The 21,987-nt window shown below is 43.9% G+C and overlaps 2 protein-coding genes across 5 annotated transcripts in view; one reads left to right on the top strand and one right to left on the bottom strand.

The window, feature by feature from the left end:
* Positions 1-8,447, bottom strand: part of TRMT61A (tRNA methyltransferase 61A) — a 30,973-nt gene extending 22,526 nt beyond the window's left edge. Inside the window, exons 1-2 of the mRNA XM_032771593.2 lie at positions 8,352-8,447; positions 6,134-6,498 (exon numbers count right to left, since the gene is read on the bottom strand). Of these exons, the coding sequence (XP_032627484.1) occupies positions 6,134-6,464 (331 nt within the window). The 5' untranslated portion in view covers positions 6,465-6,498; positions 8,352-8,447. The remainder of the gene's footprint in view (positions 1-6,133; positions 6,499-8,351) is intronic.
* CKB (creatine kinase B) overlaps positions 1-21,987 on the top strand; it is a 93,915-nt gene that overhangs the window by 67,870 nt on the left and 4,058 nt on the right. Inside the window, exons 2-6 of one of the 4 annotated variants that reach the window (XM_075065702.1) lie at positions 15,737-15,752; positions 17,328-17,543; positions 18,667-18,821; positions 20,292-20,424; positions 21,308-21,479. In XM_075065702.1, coding sequence (XP_074921803.1) covers positions 17,351-17,543; positions 18,667-18,821; positions 20,292-20,424; positions 21,308-21,479 — 653 coding nt within the window. In that variant the 5' untranslated portion in view covers positions 15,737-15,752; positions 17,328-17,350. Of the gene's footprint in view, positions 1-15,661; positions 15,753-17,327; positions 17,544-17,968; positions 18,175-18,666; positions 18,822-20,291; positions 20,425-21,307; positions 21,480-21,987 lie in introns of those variants that run through there. The other 3 variants (XM_075065703.1, XM_032771591.2, XM_032771592.2) reach the window with 3 other exon arrangements.

Below are 21,987 nucleotides of genomic sequence, written 5' to 3'. Positions count from 1 at the left end.
TTAATAAAAGCATTACAGGCCACACGTACAGTAGTTAGTTATTATTAGAAAGGTCAAAATGTAATACTTTGTCTATAATAATATAGCCACTAAAACAGATCAGTGGAGAACTTGCCACAAACTGTCCTTGAGTGAAACATTTCTCATGTACCAGAGCTAAGTGTATTCATTTATTAGATGTACATAAATACTTAAAAGTGCCCATCTCTTTTCTTTGTAGGCAGCTTTGACATTACTTAAAATTCTGAGTGATAGGCAGGGCCGGCTCCAGGCTCCAGCTCAGCAAGCAGGTACTTGGAGTGGTCCAGGGGAAGGGGCGGCATATTGGCTTCTTAGACGGCAATTTGGCGGCAGGTCCCTCAGTCCCTCTCAGGGGGAAGGACCTGCCACCGAAGAAGAAAGCGGTGTGGTGGAGCTGCCGCCAATTGCAGCTTTTTTTTTTCTTTCCCCGCTGCTTGGGGTGGCAAAAACCCTGGAGCCTGCTCTGGTGATAGGCATGTGTAGGACCCACGGATCTTGAAAGGTGTGTTGTGGGGGGTATTGATCATCATAGCAGTGGATAGATGTCATAAACAGATAGCTAAGGGTTAATGTCTCTTTCACCTGGAAAGGGTTAACAAACAACACCTGACCAGAGGACCAATCAGGAAACAAGATACTTTCAAAATCTCGGTGGAGGAGCATTTGTTTGTGTTTTTTTGGTTTTGCTTTGTTTCTCTCCGAGTCCTGAAGGGACTAGACGTGCAACAAGGTTTCTGCCTAATCTCCCTGCTACAGTCTCATTATATATTCAAATAGTGAGTATTGAGTAGAAAGGCGTATAGTCTTTTGATTGTTTTCTGTATTTGCAACTGTATCTGGCTGGTAGAGTTTTAAATGAGTATTTGGTCTGAAAGTTATTTTAATTGTATTTCTGGCTGGAGGAGGCTTTTCTCCATGTCTATATAGCTGAAAGACCCTGTAATATTCCATACTTAAAATTACAGTGATTATATTTTACCTTTTTCTGTCTTTTATGATAAAGCTTTTTCTTTTAAAATACTAATTGATTTTTTTCCTCTGGGTCAGGCTGAGTATTGAGTCTGTACTGCACCAGGGAAGTGTAGGAGACAGGGAGAAGAAGGGAGGGGAGAGGGGGAATCCTTCTGTTTTAGAATTCATGGAGGCTTTGAATCTGTCTATCTCCCCTAGTGTACCCAGGCGGGAAAGATCTGGGAAGAAGAAAGGAGGGGAAGGGAATGGTTTATTCCCCTTGTTGTGAGACTCAGGAATTTGGGGTCTTGGGGTCCCAGGGAAGGTTTTGGGGGGAACCAGAGTGCCCCAAAACACTATATATTTTTGGGTGGTGGCAGCTTGTCAAATCTAAGCTGGTAATTAAGCTTAGAGGAATTCATGCTAGTACCTCATTTTTTGGACTCTAAGGTTCAGATTCGGGATAGAATACTATGACAATAGATCTCTGTGGGTTTTGCATCTGTTGTTTTGGCAAGGTCTGGTGCTACTTTGAGTTAGTGGGTCAGGAGCTTGCTTCTGATGACGATCTTGGTCAGGTTGGCGGGAGGGAGGGGATTGTCTGAAGGCCAGAAAAAGGAGTTTAGAAAGGATTTATTTCAGGCTGTAGTCCTCATCGAGTATAAGTATGGGTAAATGAGTATGGGTTGTAACTGTTTAATAATACCCTGTATGGGTTCCGATGTGGTGGTGGTGATGATAAATAGGGATGTACAGTCGGAGATTCTTCCCCCCTGTATTGAAGCAAGTTCTCTCAGGATATTTGGGTGGCCTATTCCATGATACGATCTACTTCTTTGGTGGAGTGTCCTTGTTAGATGAAGGCGGTTTTAAGTGTGTTAAAGTGTGTATCCCAAACTTTCTCCTCTGAGAATATTCTGTGGTATGCGAGTGCCTGGCTGTAGAGGACAGATTTCTTGGTGTGTTTGGGGTGGTTACTGGATCTGTGAAGATCTGTGCGGTGATCCGTGGATTTCTTGCATAGTTGTCTGTAGCATTGTTGAAGCTGACTGTGGTGTTCAGGAAGGTGATGCTGGTGTGCGAATATTCTAGAGAAAGTTTGATGGATGGGTCGGGTTGTTGAAGCTGTAGTGGAAACCAATGAGAAATGTAGGTCATCTGTCCAGAAGATGAAAATATCGTTGGTGTACTTCAGGTATATAATTGATTTCATAGTGCATTTGTCCAGAAATTCTTCCTCAAGGGGGCCCAGGAATAGGTTGGCATATTGGGAAGCCATCTTAGTACTCATAGCTGTTCCCATGGTTTGGATAAAGTGTAAAAAAACTGTTATAGTGAGGATGAAACAGATGCAGTTATTGTGAGGGATGTTGGTGTATAGGGAGGTGACATCCATGGTGGCAAGGATGGTGTTCTGAGGGAGGTTTGTTAATGTTGAGGACTTCGTGGAGGAAGTTGGTTGTGTCCTGGAGGATGCTGGCCCCTTGCGTGATGAGTGGCATGAGGATGGTTCCTGCGAGTCCTGATATTCATTCAGTAAGAATGCCATGGCCAGGCATGATGGGTCCCTTGTTTGTGCATCTGAGAAAGCACATAGAAGGTTCTTGGTGTGGGATTATGTGTGATGACGTTGTAGAATTTCTCCTGGAGTTGTTTGGGGAAAAAAGAGATTTGATGATATCCTTAAATTCCTGGATGAACTGTGGTGTAGACTCTTCAAATTCTTCATAAAAGGTGGAGTCAGAACTGTTGGTTGGCCTCACTGATGTAGTCATCATGGTTGAGAACTACAATGACCCTCTTTGTCTGTTGATTTGAGCTGTGACCCACTAACTCAAGTTTTTTGTTAACGGCCCACATCATCTTGAATAGTCTTTTAGAATGGGTGTTAACTACTTACTAAACAATCTGTTCCACCTTGTATTTAGCTGTGACATAGATCAGGGAAAGGTACTCTCACAGGAAGAACTCAGAGACAAACTTTCTAGCTATACATTCACCAACAGAAGTTGGTCCAGTAAGAGAGATAAAAATGTTATTAAAGCTAATGTTAAAAAAGTTATATAATACATAGTTTGGGAAAAGAGTGTCAGTACATCTGGGTATAGTGCTTAGATTATCCACAAAGTTAGTTTTTAAAAGTCATATGATACATAGAGCGCATAATCAAAAATAACCCAAATTTAGGTGAATAGATTTAACAATACCATTTAGGTATTAGAATCAGAACATTCAGGTACATCACTCATGAAAAACTGTACAGAGATTTGGTTGTGGAAGGCAAAATATATCAATGAGTGGAGATTGTCCCTCAGTAATTGAGAATACGGTTGGTTGTCCATTTAGAAAATACAATCCATGAGGAAAGTATGTGTTACTTTTCTGACTGTGCATCTCATTGGCACTCTAGCTCATCCCTCCTGGTACTGTCGATGTCCAGTGATGTCCCTCGATCACCTGATGGCGTCAGACGTCATGAGTTGCCGCATCAGCCGAGCGTAGTGTTGACCGATTATGCATTCTCTCAGCACTTGCTTGTTACTGGGGTTCCATGCGCCTAAGGCTCTGACGATCAGCGCATGTGTCTGGACCTGGTAACCTTTAGCTCTGAAGGTTTTGGCCAGAGGGGCGTACTTCTCTACTTTCTGAGCTCGGGCATTGTGGAAGGCCAGGGTCCTGTTCTCAAAGAGCACTGTGATATCCACCATGATGATTTTCTTCTGGTCCCTGTTAGTGATGATGATGCCCAGTTGCAGTTGGCTATCAGCTCCAGGGATAGTGGAGTTTATGGCAACCGAGATGTTGGTACGCTTGCCCATCCTTGAAGATCATAGGTTCACCATGGATCTGAAAAGATGTCGTCTGGACCAAATTCCTTCTACTGCCATCGATATGCAGGGATGCACACTTCCCAGCACTGAAGTGGAGCCCCATCCAGTTGGCAGCCTCGCTGGTCACATCAAGCATTTGTTGGAGACTCTCGGGGTTGTTTGCAATCAGGACCGTCTGTGTAAGCCAGGATATTCACTCTGTTGTCATATAGATCGAAACCGCCTAGACTGCTGGAGATCACTCGAATGAGCGGCTCCATGGCTAAGTTGAAAACGATGGGGCTCAGGGGGCAGCCTTGCTTCACACCACTATGGATAGGAATTTTGGGTGTCTCTCCTTCCGTGCAAAGGATGGTGGTGGTGCAAACAGTCCCTGGACCTGCTGGAGAAAGTTTTCAGGCATCCTGAGCTCTCACAGCATGGCAAAAGTGTGCTGATTGGTCATCGATCCAAAAGCATTAGCCAGGTCGAGCCATGCTATGGCACATTGCCTCTGTGCCCTCCTCGCCGTGTGGATGCCTCACCCACCTTGTCTATCTAATATCCTGGGACCAACACAGCTACAACAACTCTGCAGTTCCAGCCCTAAGACTATCATTGTACAAACTAGAATCTGGACTTGTGGGGTTCAGAGTTTCTGCAGTATCAAGGGCTTGTGCAATAGTGCCTTATGCATCTGGAAATACCAGTTTCCAGCGTTCAGGGGTTAAATATACACACACACACACACATCACATTCCCTGGCCCACAAATTTGAAACAGAATGACAGATCAAATTCTAGCTGCGAGTGAAAAATAGCCATGCCTAAAAGGCTGCCAAATATTATGGAAGTCTGGGAATGGGAAACGTTAACCAAAAATATGGCACAACAACATCGTACACTCCTTTTATACATCTGCTCTTGAGAGTCAAGGGACAAGCAGGTTTACAAAATGATTCAATGGAGGCAGACAGAATGAATGCCTCAAAAAGAAAGGCAGCTATATACACTAATAAAAATTATATATTTCCCCTACAGTACAGGAAAGTAATCAAATGGCAGGAAACTGTTAATAATGCTGCCTGCGGTAATAAAAATATTAAAAATTATAAAATATATTTAACCAGTATGATAACGAACATTCAGTATAAAATATAACAACTCCCCTTTTGCATTGCAAGCAACAGCCTAGCATTTATAACGTTTAAAGCACACTTTATAAGCAAAACAATACACACCAATAACCCATTCAGAGGGTTAAAATCAGCTGCATGAAAAGCAGTGGAACATAGGGCACAGATCACCATTGCCATCAAACCATCCATTGTATATTCCATTGCAGCTGACCTTCGTGTGCTGTTTCAGTATCGCATATAGCACGCACATACTGTAAGAAGGGTCAAATATGTGGATTATGGAGCCTGGTGAACACTCCCATTTTATCTCACATATTACCAGTTTAACCCATACCAGTTTGTTTTCTTTTTCAACCTGTGTAAGTTCTACCAATGCTCAAGTTATTTTAGAAGAATGTAGGGTTTATATTTGAGGTTTGTCAGACAAGCTATTCTGTAGACATCTTCCAAAAGAAGAGTTTCAACTCCTCCTACACCTAATCCTACTGTATTTAAAAAAAACAAGTATTTTATCTGAAAGTGGCACATTCCCAAAGACCAACTCATAATTTTAAGAGGAACCCTCCCCTTCCCCCGAAATCCACCTTGTTGTACACATTTCTGCACATAGTGCCCGCTGCACTAAGCCAATGTCACATAAGTGTCTTTTCAGTATAGAAAAACAAGAGTATTTGCTAACATTCATAAATGAAGTAGAATTATTCAAGCTGTAGGCCAGGAAAATTCTAGCAGCAACAGAACAATATATATATATATATATATATATATATATATAAAGCTTAAAAACAGAGTCTGTTGCTAGTTAAAGTGTTGTTGAGAACTGCTGTGTTAACTAAGCGGTCCAAGGCCCCCTGGGAGGCCGCAAGCAGGTTTCAGTGGATCCACCAAACAGGGCCAGCATTAGATTCACTGGGCCTCAGGGCAAAAAGCCAAAGTCCAGCCACCCCGAGCTACGCCATCTGGGCCTGAAGGTTAAGCCTGAGCAGCTTAGCTTCACAGGGCATCCTGTTGCTTGGGGCCCCAGGCAATTGCCCGGCTTGCTACCCCCTACTGCTGGCCCTGCTTTTTATATGCAGAAAAACAGCTGTTGTGGCACAGGTGGGCTGTGGAGTTTTTAATAGCATGTTGGGGGGGCGGGGGGGGAGGGCTCAGAAAGAAAAAGGTTGACAACCCCTGAGTTAATATACTAAAATCCTTTATTAAAAACTATTACCTGATTCACACACTATGGATCCTGGCTTCAATTCCAGCATCATGGTGATTAAAGAGATGTCAGTTGAATAAAGAATTTGTGTTCTGTGAGGAAGATTCATTGTCCACAACTCTGGGGTTGGATGAAGAATAAACACCCAGCCTCCTTTACTGCAGGTCACCTTTGAGCCGTACCTTTTGCCTATGAGATCAGTGGAATGTCTAATGACCCCATACTTAGTCTGAGTTTTACTGCCATGTTGGACTTTCACAGGAAACATTGATTCATGGCCCAAGAACACGATAGCTGTGTCTCCATCTTTGATTGTATCTCCGTATTCAACAAAACTCATTGTGATAATCTTTTAGTTGGCGGGATATTTTCACCTAAAGGAGAAGAAACATACAAGAGAGTTTTATAGCTTTAGACCATGATGGAGTTTTATATGGAATTATGAATGATAAAAGAATGTGTCATATTCTATATCTAAAGCTTGAAGAAACTATACACAAGATGGCTACTAAACTTAATATAGTTCAAGAAACATTTAGAAGTGTAACAAAAGACATTGAACCAAATCCTTGTCCCACAAAAAGCTCTCATTGGACTTTAGTGTGACCAACATTTATCCCTTTGTACACTGAGCTGCACTTATAATTTTAAACAAGTTCAAGCAAACAAATTCTTTCTTCAGCTTGTTCCACATTGTTTCAGAGCTAGCTACCAGGAGATATGAACTGTAGCTGTCTATTAAACCCCACTGCACAAGTTCACAAACATGCCTGTTAGGTTCTCTCTCTCTGGCGATTTATGACTTAAGACAACAAACATTCTATCCAGAGCAAGAGTCACCCCTAGAACTGGGCAAGCTTAACTGCTATCCAATTGGTTTAAAAAAAAAAAAAAAAAAAAGAGACTAAATGGAGTGAGGGATTCCCCTGACATGAAGATTTCAGGTCAAGTCATCCAAGAGCCTCAATGTGATCCCTTTAAACAATTAAACATTTACAAATATTTATCTTTAAACAGTTTTCCATTAACTTAAAAGCCAGAGCAGATAAGTAAAGCTTTGTGGGGCGGTTAACTGTCAGCTACCAAAATCAATTAGTTGTGGGATTTTAGCTGATGTGGTAACTTGGATATACTTTTTGTCCAAAATATCGGGTTATTTACTGTTGGGTTTTGAAGTAGTCAACTCTCAAGTTGCTGTGCATGTATTGTAGATGCCGTTTTTCTCTCATTGTCTTTGTTGAGTGACTAACTACTTAAGTTAATAAAGCTAGAATAACCTGAGCTATGAAATGGAAAAAAATATTTTATATTCCTGTAAATCAAAAATCATTCCTGCCTTCGAGAAGTTCTTTCCCATGCAGACTTTGTATCTCCAGCTGCAGACTGGGGAGAAGCAGCTGTTTACACATTACTGCAGGGTTAAATTGTGCAAAACAAATTAGAGACTCCCCCTTATAAAGGCAGAAATCTGGTGCATTAATCGGAACAAAGAGAAGTAAGACATAACATTTATGGTGCATAGTCCTTCATGTGGGTTTGAAACACAGCATTCTTTTAAAAATACTCCTATAAAATATACACGCCACTAGATCCAGTATTTGGCTATAAATTATACCATTGATTATAATCATCCTCCTTGGCCTGTATGCAGAGGAAATCTTTGACTCCTGAACAGAGCCCTAGAGGAAGAACTGCTCTATTTACTTACTTTTTATAAATACAATAACTCAGCTACTAGGATCTAGAGGCAAATTAGACAACTGCAGTTTTGAAAACCTAATGGTTACTTTGAGGCCGCTTTAGAGTTAATTAACTTGATTCTCTATTTACTAGGCTTAAAATTAGAAGCACAATAAAAGAGGCAGGGAGGGAAGGCAGGAAGATGCTCTAGGGATTAGAAAGCAGCAGCATTAACCGGTGAAGGGTCCTGCTAGTGACGACAGCCCAGTGACATACTTCTAGGCAGCTAGGGCCAAGCTAACACTGGGCACTCAAGAGGGAGGGGAAAACACGTGGGTGGGGTGAGCAAGGGGACAGATGACCCAGAGCCGTGTTCACAGTCTTCCAACCCCTTTCCCCCATCTCCCGGCTCCCCCATGGCCCAGGCTCCTTGCCTCCCGCAAGGTGTCCGCCCCTCTCCAGGTGTCAGAGTCTCCCAGCCTAAGCCAGTGGGTGCGTGTGGATAACACCCACCTCCCCCAGCAGCAGCCACACCCGGTGCCTTTACCTGCCTGGCTTTCCCCCTCCGGGTGGGGACATTAAGCGAGCCACGGCACCCGGCTCGGCTCCCACACGTGGTGCTCAAACTACCGCTTCCTCCTTCCGCCCTGGTCGCAGGCTGCTGACGCTCCGCTTCCTTCCCCCTTAACCCCCTGCGCCGGAGCGAACGGGCACCTGCCAGCCCAGCAACCCCGCCAGGAGCAGAGTCAGTGCAGGGAGCCCGGCTCCCAGCTACCTCCCCGGCAACGCTGCAATTCCGTGCCCCTCTCCCAGCTCGGGGGAGGCACGTGGGGACCCGGCTACCGGGGTTAGCCCAGCCCCAGGGAGCACCGAGTCCCGCCCCCAGCCCCTGACCGGAAGGGGAGAAACTCCCCCATTCTGGAGCCCCTGTAAAGCTCATTTTTAAAGCTCTTTCATCAGCAGGAGGGTTTCTGCTGCGGGCTTGTCTCGGGGAGGAGCAGCCTCAGCAGTGCTTAAATTGCGGGAGGAAGGGCTGAGCCCCGCAGCCTCTAGATTTAGCAGTTCATAGCCCCTGAACTGCTGGGTTTGCCTTGTAAGTTATGAAAGTAAAAAAATTGCTTGAGCCCTGGCATCTCTTTCATTACAAATTAAGCCCTGGTCCCAGGAGTCTCACTCACATCAGAGCTTGAGCTGTCAATGCAGGGGGTCTCTCCCTTATGTAGCCCCCACAACCAAGAGCCACAGGGATGTGGCCCAAGAACTCACGGAGTTGGCTGTATGTTTGGGTCTAATCTACCCACTCTTGCTCAGCTGGAGGAAGAGGGACCGGGCTCATTCTGGATTCATTGAAAGGGCATATTTAATAGTATCTCCCTGTGCTGATGAAGGACTTTGCATTGTGTTTCAATGAGACTTTAGAGGACATTGAATGAAAGGACATTGAAGTAGTCTGGGTCCAAAATGTAGTGGGTGTGTTAAAACAACAGGTTTTACTAAACTTGTTAATAATAGAATTTTTTCATTAAAAAACACAGGTTTTTGCAGCATTTTGCTAGTGCATGAAAGTGAATTTGCCTAGTCTGTTTTCATTCTGCTTGGACCATGAAATGCAACAGGACCCTGATCCTGCACTGAGCTTTGTGTAGGAAGCTTCCTGCACCCACACAGAGCCTTAGTGACTTATTCTTTCCATATTAATAACAATACTTATCAACTTTGTTGTTGACTTCAATGGGGTCAAGATTTCACGCTAAGTATCAAGGAAAATAGGCTGAATTCAGAAATAAGTTCTCTAGCATACATTGCTGTTATACAAAGGATCTAATTCTGGAAAAGACAGCTGAAGACAATTAGCCATTACATACAGCTTTTGTAGGCTATAGGGAAAAAAGACATTAATTCAAGATAAATAGAATCAGTGTTCTAAAGACACAGAGTGATAGACTCTAACCATCACCTAAGTTCCGTGTTAAAGGTTTAAGTAGTGTGTAGACCAATGATCTCCAAACTGTGGGGCATGTCCCCCTAGGAGGGCATGGAGGAATGTTCAGGGAGGGAACAGCAGGACCTAGGCCAGCCCCCAGGGGGGCAGGGAGGGAGTGCCACCTAGCCCCACTTTGTCCCCTCTTCCGCTCCTGCCTTACCTCCAGCTTCAGCTCTGGCCCCAGCTTTAGCTCCTAGCCCCAATCACAGCAGACAGGCCCCAGCTGTGGCCCCACTCCTGGCCCTGGCTCCTGTCCCCAGCCCCACTCCAGGCCTCACCCATGGCTCTGGCCCTGCTCCCAGACATGGCTCCTGACTGTGGTTCCTCTGGGGGCATGGACAGGTTCCATTATGGATAAAGGGGGGCACGATGAAAAAAGTTTGGGGACCACTGGTGTAGACCCATACATGGGACTGTGGCATTGGGGAATTTCTCTGTAGAGAGGAAAGTAAGAATACTTCATTTTTTGTTTGCAAAGGAGCCCCAGAGACCTTGAATGGAAACATAAAACCAAAGGTCCATCAAGCCCAGTATCCTGTCCTCTGACAGTAGCCAATGGCAGGTGGAAGGGCACACACAAATAGAAAGCACTTGAATCATTTTGGATTTGTAGATTCTTGTCTATGCTGACAAGGCAGATAATCCTATACATTTTTCTTTATTAACTGATAACGTATAATACACGGTAGTTAAGGAAAAAATCTTTTAGGTGTCTTCTGCAATAAAATTTTGAAGCAATGAGCAGAGAATTGGACATTAAGTAAAAGGATCAAGGACTGCAGGTGGACCTGAAAACCAAATAAATCATGATCTGTGCAAACTTGGATGGAAGCTCTGTCTATAGGAAAGAACTGATGAGTCTCCATCCTGCTCCCTTTGAAATCAATGGGAGCTCTACCACTGCCTTCAGAAGGAGTGGGAGCAGTTGTCTGGTTTACCTCTTGAGCCAACTATGCCTGTTCACCCTACAAATACAACTGTTTTTTTAACCAGTTTGTTACACCCTCCTCTGACCTGGACATAACAAATGCAGTTTCTTAGATTTCTTAGATTGTGTTACCCCAGATATCCTGCAGCCTTTCTGCCTTACAACCATATGTCTGTGTGTCTGCACCTATCACATTGCCTAATCATTTTGGAGTAATGGCATTCTGGGAAAAGATGGTTGTTCAAAGAATTGATCTAGCAAGAGAACTGACAGCCTTCGGCTACCTTTAACTTCAGTGAGAGCTGTTCGTGCTAGGCAACTCACAGGAGGTGCTCAGCCCTTTGCATGAATGGGCCCAAGATAAGAAGACATTGAAACAAATTGCCAATAAAGATGCCAAATATGATATTCAGGCAGGTATATTTAATGGTTAAGATAAATTCGTCCTTCATTTATGTGGGAAGAGAAGTTAAGTTAAACACATGCAGCAACAGCCAAATCCTTCCAGTATATTGATCCACATACATTCTGGCTTGTTTTCAAAGTACTGTTTTATGGCAATTTATAACCCAGCTTGCCAGCTCAGGAATTGGATACAAAACTGTTGGGGGCGGTTGTTCACCATCTATTGCTGTCTCCTCTGTTCTGGACATTCTTCTGAATTCTCAAGGAAATGTTTACCCTATAATTCTCCGGGCTCATCTTAGGTTCACCTGGGTCATTTCAGAGGATGTGTCCACTAAGTAACACACATCTCCTTTTGCACTCAGATACAGACAAAGCTCAACATGGAAATCTCTGGGAGCATTACTCCTCATCTCCATCTTGGGCTGCTGTGACGGTGCTGCCCGTGGGAGCCAGCTGAGGTCACTCAATCAGGGTGAACTGCAAACAAAACAGGGCAGACAAACCCCAAACGCTGGTGGTTATTCCACTACTTAGATTTACCAACCAGCACAAAAGAGCTTCTATAGTACCGCACTGGTCACTTAGAAGTCCAAACAACACAGTTTCCTTTAAGCGCCCAGCCTCAGGCCTCCGTCCATACACACCTGTCAAACATATGATGATGATTCCTGAAAATCTTATCTCATCATATAAAAGAAAAGGTTCTTCCAATCTCAAAGGATCGGCCACATACCCAGGTTCAATTATAACTTAGATCTTACCCACAATACACGCTACAGCCAATTCTTATTAACTAAGCTAAAATTTATTAGAAAAGAAAAGAAAGAGAGTGTTGGTTAAAAGATCAATACACATACAGACTTGAATTTCAATTCTTGAGGTTCAGATACATAGTAGAAGTGAGCTTGTAGTTGCCAAAAGTCCTTTTAGAAATAGTCCATAGGTTATAGTCCAATGCTCATATTCAGGGTGGCTCCAGTGAATGACTGGGGATCTCAATCCTTGTGGCTTAAGGTTTCCCCCTCTTGAAACCCAAAGCAGATCTGAGATGAAGAAGGATCATGTCCCAGGCTTTTATACATTTCCAGCAGCCTTTTGGCCTGAGAAAACAATAGGCTTAACTTCTTCTCCCAAACATCCTGGCAATTAGCACAGAGTAATTTATCCATTAAACAGTACAGATACAGGTTACCCAATCTTCAAAGAGACACATAGACAATAATACTATTTCACTCAAGTATCATCTTAAATGCTAATATTCCTTTTTTGATCTTTGAATTAAAACTATAGCAATAGACAAGACTTGTTTGCTGGCATCCCAAGACCTGAGCAACAATCTACCCTTCTACCTCTAACAATGCAGACTTGCATTTCAAAGTTCTATTTATTTACATATCTTGCTAACCAGTCCTTAAGGTTCACCCATGGGTCAGGTCAATCGGTGAGGTGAGTTAATTAACTCTTTCTGGCCCTGTCACCTTTCAATGAGATACTATGTTATACTCATAACGTCACAGCTGCATCACTGCAACCTACTGTATAAATCAGCAAGCATCAGGACATTAATTACTCCATGATATAAGGCAATATAATGCTACCATTATTGCAGCTGGATAAGCAAATAAGGGCTTACCGGAAGAAAATACTGTTTTTCAGCAGATGAACTAGATATAATGGTCAGTTACTGTCTGTTGGCACATTAACTTTAGTCTACTGCACAACACTTACAATTAAGCCACCTGGGGAGTCTGGGGATTGATGTAACAGAAAGACTATGGATTCAATTTAGATAAAACTCTCAGCAAATCTCAAAATTCCAGGTGAGCCAACGATAGCTAAGTCAGACATGACCACTTCTGCCATATTGGCTACAAGAAATTTGCCAAATAACGATGGACAGAATGAGGGGCTATTGAGTACAGTTCATATGTATTTATTATACATGTGAATTGCACATAGTTTGTTTGACTCCTACTCCCTCACCTTTTGCATGTTGCTTGTCTTCTTCAGACGAAAACTTTGTAGGGCAGGGATTGTCTCTCCCTGTGTGTGTTAACGATGCCTGGCAGATTGAGGGCTCTGACGGAGTATAAAGTAATAATAATTGTGATATTCCTGCTTCTGGGAAAGATTATGTCTAGTGATTAGAGCAGGGGACTTGGAATCAGGGTTTCTGGCTCTGCACTGAGTAGCTGCATGACATTAGGCAAGTTAACCTCTCTTTGCCACAATTTACTTATCTAAAATTGGGTATAATAAAGGATGGTTTCTTGCCTAAGTGTTCATTTGATGGAAAGACATCAACATATACAGAGCCCACCAATGGGACCTGTATATGTTGATGTTTTTTCCATTGTTGGTGTGGTAACAGGGAATGAAGCCAGGCAATAGGAGATTGAATGAACGAGTTATAAAATTCTTGCTGAAAATGAAAAATAGGATTAGTTATGATGCAGTGAAGATCATGTGATCTTATCCGGGAATAACCTAAAAGTGACCTTTGTAAGTGCCCAGTGGGATGCGTAAGGCTGGAATTAAAGAGAATTATCACAGCTGGAGCTGTTACCAGAGGAGAAGAGTGCATAACAATTCTGGGAAGAAATCAGAGACCACATAAATACAATATTAAATTACTGGTGTATTATTATTTATAGTTATTATTATTAATATAGTGCCAAATAATAGTGCACTTTGCACCAAATAATCCAGAATCTGAATTGTACATGACATTGGGACATCATAACTTTGACAAAATTACAGAAGTTGTTACTGAGAGCATCCATAGCTAAATGTATTATTTCAAGGACTATGGTTCTGATTTGCACTCACATTCATTTTACCGTAGTGTAACTTACTGTCATCACTGCTGATTTATGCTAGTATAATTGAGATCAGAATTGTGCACTAGAAGTCTGTGCAAACGGTAAACATACCTGACTGGTACATACAGATGGGGGCTTTAGAAAGTTTGGAGGAGATTTAATATGGTTTGAAAGATAGAAAGGATATTGAGAGGCTTTGTTCTTTGATCCTGGAGACAAGGTGCCTGCCTGAGGACTGGCTGTCCCCAATGACTTCAGCAGGAGTTCTGTGTGCTCAGCAGCTCTGAATATCAGATAGACCTTGATTAATTCAAATATTGACCATGCCAAACATAATGCAATTTTGTTTGTAGTGGTCTGAATTTTTATTTTATAGTCATAGTCTATGTTCATTCCTTATCCCAAATACTTTTTATTTGCAACACTTATGACTCTTCCTTTATCTGAATTTGGATGATGATAGTGGGGGTAGGAATTGGGAGAGGAACTTAGATTTATATCCCGTGACAGTCATAATTTACATTAAAATAACTCTTTTATTTGAGCCTATATAAATGTATAATCCCCTGTCTCATTCAGACAAACGTAAGGCCTACTGTAATAACTATGTTTCAGAAAGAAATATAAAGTGTAACATTATAAGGTTAAAAGTAAAGTCATTAACTTTGTTTTTTCCTTAGCCTTAGTAGCATCTAACTTTAGGCCCAATCCTGCTTGTTGTACTCACCTGAGTAATCCCGTTAAAGTCAATAGCACTACTTTCCAGGGGCGCCCAGATGGGGGTGGGGGCAAGTGGGGCAATTTGCCCCAGGCCCTGGGCCCCACAGGCCCCCCCCCAAGAATATAGTATTCTATAATATTGCAACTTTTTTTTATGGAAAGGGCCCCCAAAATTGCTTTGCCCCAGGCCCCCTAAATCCTCTGGGCAGCCCTGCTACTTTCATGAATAAGGTGAGCAAGCTTTAGTCTTTTAATTTCTGTTCTCAAGAGGAAATTAAGATCATGCCTTTGTACCATTTCAGCTACTCTCCAATGCGGCCTTCCCCCTACTTATCTCCCCCCCCCCCTTCTTCTGCACACAATAAAATAAGAGGGTTGGTGTACTTTATTAATCAAGTATGCATCCCTTCAAATTAAACTGTGAGATAAACTCACTATTGTAATATTTCAAGGAGGCTGAGAATAGGTACTAGATTTTCAGCCATTATTGTTATCATAGGTTCTAACCAGTGAACTCAGAGGCAGTTAATCACTCACATGACTCTTAGATCAGGCTGGTCCTAACATCACAAAGACCTTACTTTTATTACACCAGATCATTAGAGTCATTGTTAAATATTTACTAAAGGCAGCATCTGAATGGCAAAAATCCTGTGTGGGTCTAATAGTGCTGGGAAACACTATAATAATGGGAAGTGGTTGTGCATTAAAACAGTATTTGCATTTTACCAGAGCAAATAGATCCCATATGATTGAGCCAAAAACCCTCACATTTTTAAATAGCCTGGAAGGAAAGTTGTAGCTAAGGCTATCCTAGAGGAACCCGAGACAGCCAGCATCTCCCTGTGACTAGGAGGCCTGGCAAAATGGAAGTAACAATAGGTTATAATAGACGAAGGGACTTCGGCCACTCCCTTTTACAATCTTCCAGTGGAATGAATGGAATATAAATACCAGCCAATGGCAGGCCAGCTCCTCCTGTATATAAAACTGGTGAGGCTGTGGGCGTGAGACTCTACTTCATATAGGTCGTGCTCTGACAGCTTTGAGTGTAAGAGCAGGAACAGGAGGTTTCTGTGGTGCCCGGTAAGTGCTGGGGGACCTGACTGGCAATACTAAAATTGGAGGATGATCTATTTGGCCTGTTTTAGACAGTTTGATTTAAAACTGCTATTTTGAGGCAAAAAAAAAAAAGCACCCAAAATTGTAATTCGAGGGATCTATATTGTATTTCAGCTAAATGTATTGTATGTTAGTGCTGGCTACCAAAGGGTCCGGAGTGTGTCTGCGGACCCTGAAAAAAGGAGAGTAGGCGTTGCGGGGGGGGGGGGGTGTTAGATAAAGGGAGAGATGGAAACAGATTATAATACGGACGCCCAGAATGCAACCTAGGGAAAAACCAATTAAATCCCAACGCCATGCAGGCACTAGAGGGTATGTTAAACTGGATCGGCTCTAACTTTAAAGCCAGGTTAAGCCGCTATTTAGTAGGGTATTTACATAGATATTCACCCGTCCACTCGGAGGCGTTTGTTACATAATGGCTCGATGTAGGGGATTGTTTAACCCCGTCCCCGAAATGGGTGGGCAGTGCTATTGGGATGGACGAACTCTCCCCAGCAGAGCTCCCGCAGGGATGGGAGGGGGTCGGGCTCTCCAGAGCTTGTGTTGGGGATTTCTGCCCCTGAGGCTGGGGGAAACCGGAGGAATTTCTCTTCCCGTGTCCTCACCTTCTCCCCTCCGGAGCTGGGTGATCTGCTACAGCCTGACGCTCCCTACGGGATTTGGTTGCGGTTGTAGCTGGGTCCCGGCTCCCCGCGGTGGTTCCGAGCTGAGTCCAGCGAGCCTGGGGGCTGCGTTCCTGCAGGTGGGGGCGAGGTTGCATAGTCTTTCTGGCCCCGGCGGCTGAGCCTGGGGGGAGGAGCTGCATTGCCCTCCCTCTCCTGGCGAGGGGGGCGCTTGCATTGCACGCTCCCTGCAGGTGCGGCACCTGAGAGGCAGTGGGTCGAGCACGGCAAGCGTTCCCCAGAAGCCAGCATCACTCTTTCCCCCCCCCCCCCCATCCCCCGGCTTGCCTGGGGCCGGAGGGAGATAACCCAGCCGGGTCGGGAGCGTCGTAGCTCTCCTGGCTGGCAAACCCGCCGCCTGTGCTGCATGCAGCCCCGAGCTCGCGGCTGCGCCCCCTGCCGAGGGCGTGGGTAGCCCGGCGCCCCCTGCCGAGCCCTCAACCTCTGCTGGCGGGGGGCAGGTCTGGGAGCAGCTGAGCCGCGGGGCTCTGCAGCTACTGCGGGTTCTCCCTCCCCTGAAGTGACCCTGCTCGTGCAGGGCCGGGAAAGAGCTCTCAGCAGGGGGTCTGGCCACTGCCTAAAGCCTGGGTTGGGGGGACCCGGCACTTTTCCCACCGACTTGCTGTGTGACCTGGGGAAAGTTCCCTGCTCAGCTCTGCACCCTCCCCCTGTGTAGAAGGGGGTAGCCCTGCCCACAAGGTGCCCTTGTTAGCAGTTTGTGGAAGGCACCTTAGAGATCAGGCGGTTAACTGGGCCGCAGGCAGGTGGAGTACGTGCCAAGGTGACCTTGCTGCATGCCATGGCATCCTTCCAGAGCCTGCCTGGAAGGGCGTGCCAAACACTGAAGGTGAGGTTTCCCCTTTCTTCTCCATAGCACCTTGCAGTCAGGCGTCAGTCATGCCCTTCTCAAACAGCCACAACCTCCTGAAGAAGAAGTACTCTGCTGTGGATGAGTTCCCAGACCTGAGTGTTCACAACAATTACATGGCCAAGGTGCTGACCCTGGACCTGTACAAGAAGTTGAGGGACAAACAGACTCCCAGTGGATTTACCCTGGATGATGTCATCCAAACTGGGGTTGACAACCCAGGTAAAGGACAGAGCCTGTTGAACCACAACCATCTGTTCTCCCTCATTAAAGGAAGTGCCTCTTGATAGCAGCACCAAGGTTCCTAGAGCTGTCAGTCTCTCAAGCAGTGAGTCCTGGCCCAAAAGCACTGCCCACTAAGTGTTCAAGGTGGCCTTATCCCATTGAGCAATGCAAAGAACACTATAAATGCATGCTGTGTTCTGATAGACCAAACACTCAAATTATGTAACTGCTCTGCTAAATGCTTTAATCTGAAACAAAATCTCACTAAGTGTAATTTATCTACAAACACCATGACTAAAAATTTGACATTCTGAGGGCTTACCTGGCTGCTTTGATCTCTCCTATTCCAAACTGGCTATGTGAAGTTCTGTGGCACTTCTTTGAAAAAAAGGGGGAGCAGATTTAATGTGTTAACATTCCAGTATTTATTTTTACTCTAGCAATATCAAAATGGCCCAACTAAATAATCAGAGACTGCCTCCTGATGAGGAGTACCCGGACCTGAGCGCCCACAACAACCACATGGCCAAGGTGCTAACCCTGGACTTGTACAAGAAACTGAGAGACAGAATTACACCCAGTGGCTTCACCCTGGATGATGTCATTCAGACTGGGGTTGATAATCCTGGTAAAATGCATTGAGAATATTCTATGTGAACCAGCTGAAATAAGTGATGCATATGGTGACTAAGTTTGTGGAGGTGACTCTTGTGAGCAAACTACAACAATGCAACTCCATCAGTAGCATTCTGAACCAAAAATCAAGTTGTCCATGAAGTCCAAGCCCAGTATATTATAATGGCTGCAATATCTGAGCTGCCTGAGCATAAAATATCTGATTAAACTATGAACAAAAATCTTGCCCTGAACTAGATTCACTTAGCCAAACATCGATTGTTGGCAACAGTTATGGGTTTTCAGTAACTTTACATTTCATCCAGCTAATGAAATGTAAAGTGTCTAAGATTTGTCTTCAACTGGTTCTTGTCTTGTGTGTAGGAATGTATTCCGAAGTGACTAGACCTACCATTATAAGGACAAACTTATCTGGTTAATGCTGTTCTGGGATACAGTCAAACATCACTCAGATCTGGCTCTTGCAATTCTATTACCACTCCAGGCCATCCCTTCATTATGACAGTAGGATGCGTAGCTGGTGATGAAGAATCCTATGAAGTGTTTAAGGCACTCTTTGACCCAATTATCCAGGACCGACATGGAGGCTACAAACCAACTGACCAGCACAAGACTGACTTGAATCCTGATCATCTACAGGTATAGAGTCTTTCATCAGCAGTAGTCAGACATCTGACAAAAGTATAGAAAAGCCTGGGCAAAAGGAAGTGCAGTTGCTTGTCCCTGTCAGTCAGAATCTGTTCCTGTGACTTGAGTGACCACCTATTAGAATCTGTTAGACTCCCGAGGACAATAGCTGGGAATACTTCTCTCAGTAGGGATTCTTCTCCATGGGCTGGGTGGAACCACTTTTGAGGGACAGGAGTACTGTAGTCATATCTGACCTGAGATACTGCTGTGACTTAAGGCTTGCCTGCACTACCACGCGGGGTCAATCTAAGATGCGCAACTTCAGCTACATGAATAGTAGCTGAAGTTGACATACAGTAGACCCTTGCTAGAAAGCGCATCTTTATAGTGTGAATTTGGTTATAGTGCGGGACTGCACGTGGATCCCAAATTTAATTCCCTTCATTGGAATCCATGGTAACGTGGGACTGTGCATGGATCCAAAAACCCACATTCTAGCGGGGCTCTGGTGTACTTAAATTTACTTACCACAGTGTCTTCACTGCAGTAAATCGACAGCTGATGCTCTCCTGTCAACTCTGCTTGTGCTTCTGTCCACTCCAGTACTCCCCCAGAATGACAAGAGCTCTCAGCAGTCAATTTATCACATCTTTACTAGCTGTGATAAATTGACCTTCCCCTCCCTCTCCCCCGGCTGGATTGATTGGGTGGGTACGGTAGACAAACCCTTAGCTCACTCTGCTCTAGTGGAACAGTTACTCCTGTCTCAGCTGTGTGGGCTTCAACATCCACATCTGTACTCTACTTCTGGGGCAGCCTTGTCTCACCCTGGAGGATCCTTAAGGATTACTGTCTAGGCTGGGTCCTGGTACACAAGTGGATCTTACAAACCACTTGAGCTGTTGAAGTCACTACTATGTCATCCATTCCCAAGTTTGAATTCAGGATCTCTCCCTGCCTTTCCATTTGTTTGTTCTAGAAATATTAAACTACTGGGAATCCCTAACAACATGTGTGAACTATTTATAGCTAAAGTAGATTTTTAAAGTTGAATGAGAGGACTCTTAACTGTAGCAACTTGAGTTCATAACTCTGTTTGCCATCTACAAGAGATGGCAAGCATCTAAACACAAGGAGCTGCATTATTTAGAGCCCACTTCTGCAGGGGAAATAAAACCCTAAACTTGCGCATAGGCAAACACAGATCTAAAATTCTCTTAGAGTTGATCTTTTCCAACTCTTAGAGGAAAGCAGCTCTAATGTATTGAGAGCACTGACATGAGGATTGTATGCAGGCAGTACACTAGCTTATCCACTTAAATATGAGATAGTAACATGGTGGCTTGTGTTTGAGTTAATGCTAAAGCCTACTCAAATATTGAAGGATTTGGGGTCAAATCATGCTCTGAAATGAATAGGAGCTGTACATAATTCAGGGCAGAACTTGGTGGCATGGTTGCACGTCTCAATCTCTTAAAGGGTGGTGATGACCTGGACCCAAACTACGTGCTAAGCTCCCGTGTCAGAACTGGTAGGAGTATCCGTGGATTCTGTCTTCCCCCTCATTGTAGCAGAGGAGAGAGACGGGCTATTGAGAAGCTTTCTGTTGAAGGTAAAATGAAAGTTCTAATATTATGGACTGACTTTCAATGTTTGTCAAACTGAGGCTGATAATTGAGGTAGGCAAAAATATTCTGCCTCAACTGCAAAAAATCTCTCAAATATTAGTTCTGCATTTGGTGCCCTAGGAATCTGTCAAATTAGTGCACATGTAGCTGGATGGCTAACCTAATAACTAGCTTATTTCTCAACTGGAAGCAAATAGAGGGCAATTGGATTGTATTAAGTAATGAGATTGTGACCTTTAAGACCTTACTGTCTGTGTGGGATAGCAAGTGAGCATGCACTCCACTACAGCAGGTGTCAGACTTTTCAAATCCAGTGATGTATTGTAACGCTCATGCTCTTAACTGCAGCTCTTACCACCTAGCTTTCCACTAAGATGACACTGGGAGTGGGCTGTGGGTTTCAGCGGGATGTATTTTAGCTGACTGTGTTGTACAGTGGCAATGCTGTCCTCTGTACCGAGACCACTCTGCTCAGAACTTCTCAATACAGAAAATGTTATTCTAACCTCTAAATGACTGAAGTGGCCTTGCTTATTCATGTACTATTAAAATAGCTTATTCTACTTCTGGCTAGCAATATAGATCCTATTAAATAATCCTAGTTTTATAGCTCCTCAGAAGACAAATGGCCTTTAAAGAAATAAAGGCTACAGTAACTCCCAACAATATGCAACAGCCTGATTGATCCTTCAAAGCTGAAAGAACCAAACACTGCACTGTCCCTTACAGTAAGAGGAAGAAGGAAACACAACTGATCAGTTTCAGAAATCCCACTAGGCTTGTGCATCTAGCCTCTCAATTGCTGGGAACATATCAAAATACCACCTAGCATCCTGTTTGTGTACTAAACATGAGTCTTGCTTTCAGCCCTGGCTAGCCTGGAAGGTGATCTTAATGGAAAGTACTATGCTTTGAAAAACATGACTGATGCAGAGCAGCAGCAGCTGATCGATGATCACTTCCTATTTGATAAACCAGTTTCTCCTCTCCTGTTGGCTTCTGGAATGGCACGAGACTGGCCTGATGGCAGAGGTATTTGGTGAGTATATGCAGTGAAAACCAGAATCCTTTAAACATGTCTGCAGTGGGTACCACACAGAAATCTGTGGTCCTGAACAAACTAGCTGAATGAAACAGCTTCTGTATACTAGTGTTCACTTGGCAGCAACTTGCATACTGTCTCTTTTTTTTTTTTTTCTAATGTGGCATTTGAATCTGCTCTCACTTAAATTTTGAGCTTTATCTGCTTCAGTGGACCACAAGATTAAGCCCATAAAGCTAAAGTTTAAGAAGCCCTCAAACTTTAAGTTCACCCCCATTGGCATGTCTGTGGGGCGCTCTGCCTCTTTACTGGGGATTTAAGAATTGCACTCTGCAGTAATTCATTTAAGGGAGGCAGCTTAAAATCAGTTAATGGTGAACTAGTGGCATTGTCACTATGTTTAACTCAACCTAGCCTTTGGGGGTTTAAAAAAATGCAGTAAAAATGGCTTCACTGAAGACACATTGTAGGAAGAGCAATGCCTTCTGCAGCAATATCACAAAGC

This window comes from Chelonoidis abingdonii, chromosome 4 (assembly GCF_003597395.2).
Source record: "Chelonoidis abingdonii isolate Lonesome George chromosome 4, CheloAbing_2.0, whole genome shotgun sequence".
Classification (NCBI taxonomy): domain Eukaryota; kingdom Metazoa; phylum Chordata; order Testudines; family Testudinidae; genus Chelonoidis; species Chelonoidis abingdonii.
This window is presented reverse-complemented; position numbering and strand designations above follow the sequence as displayed.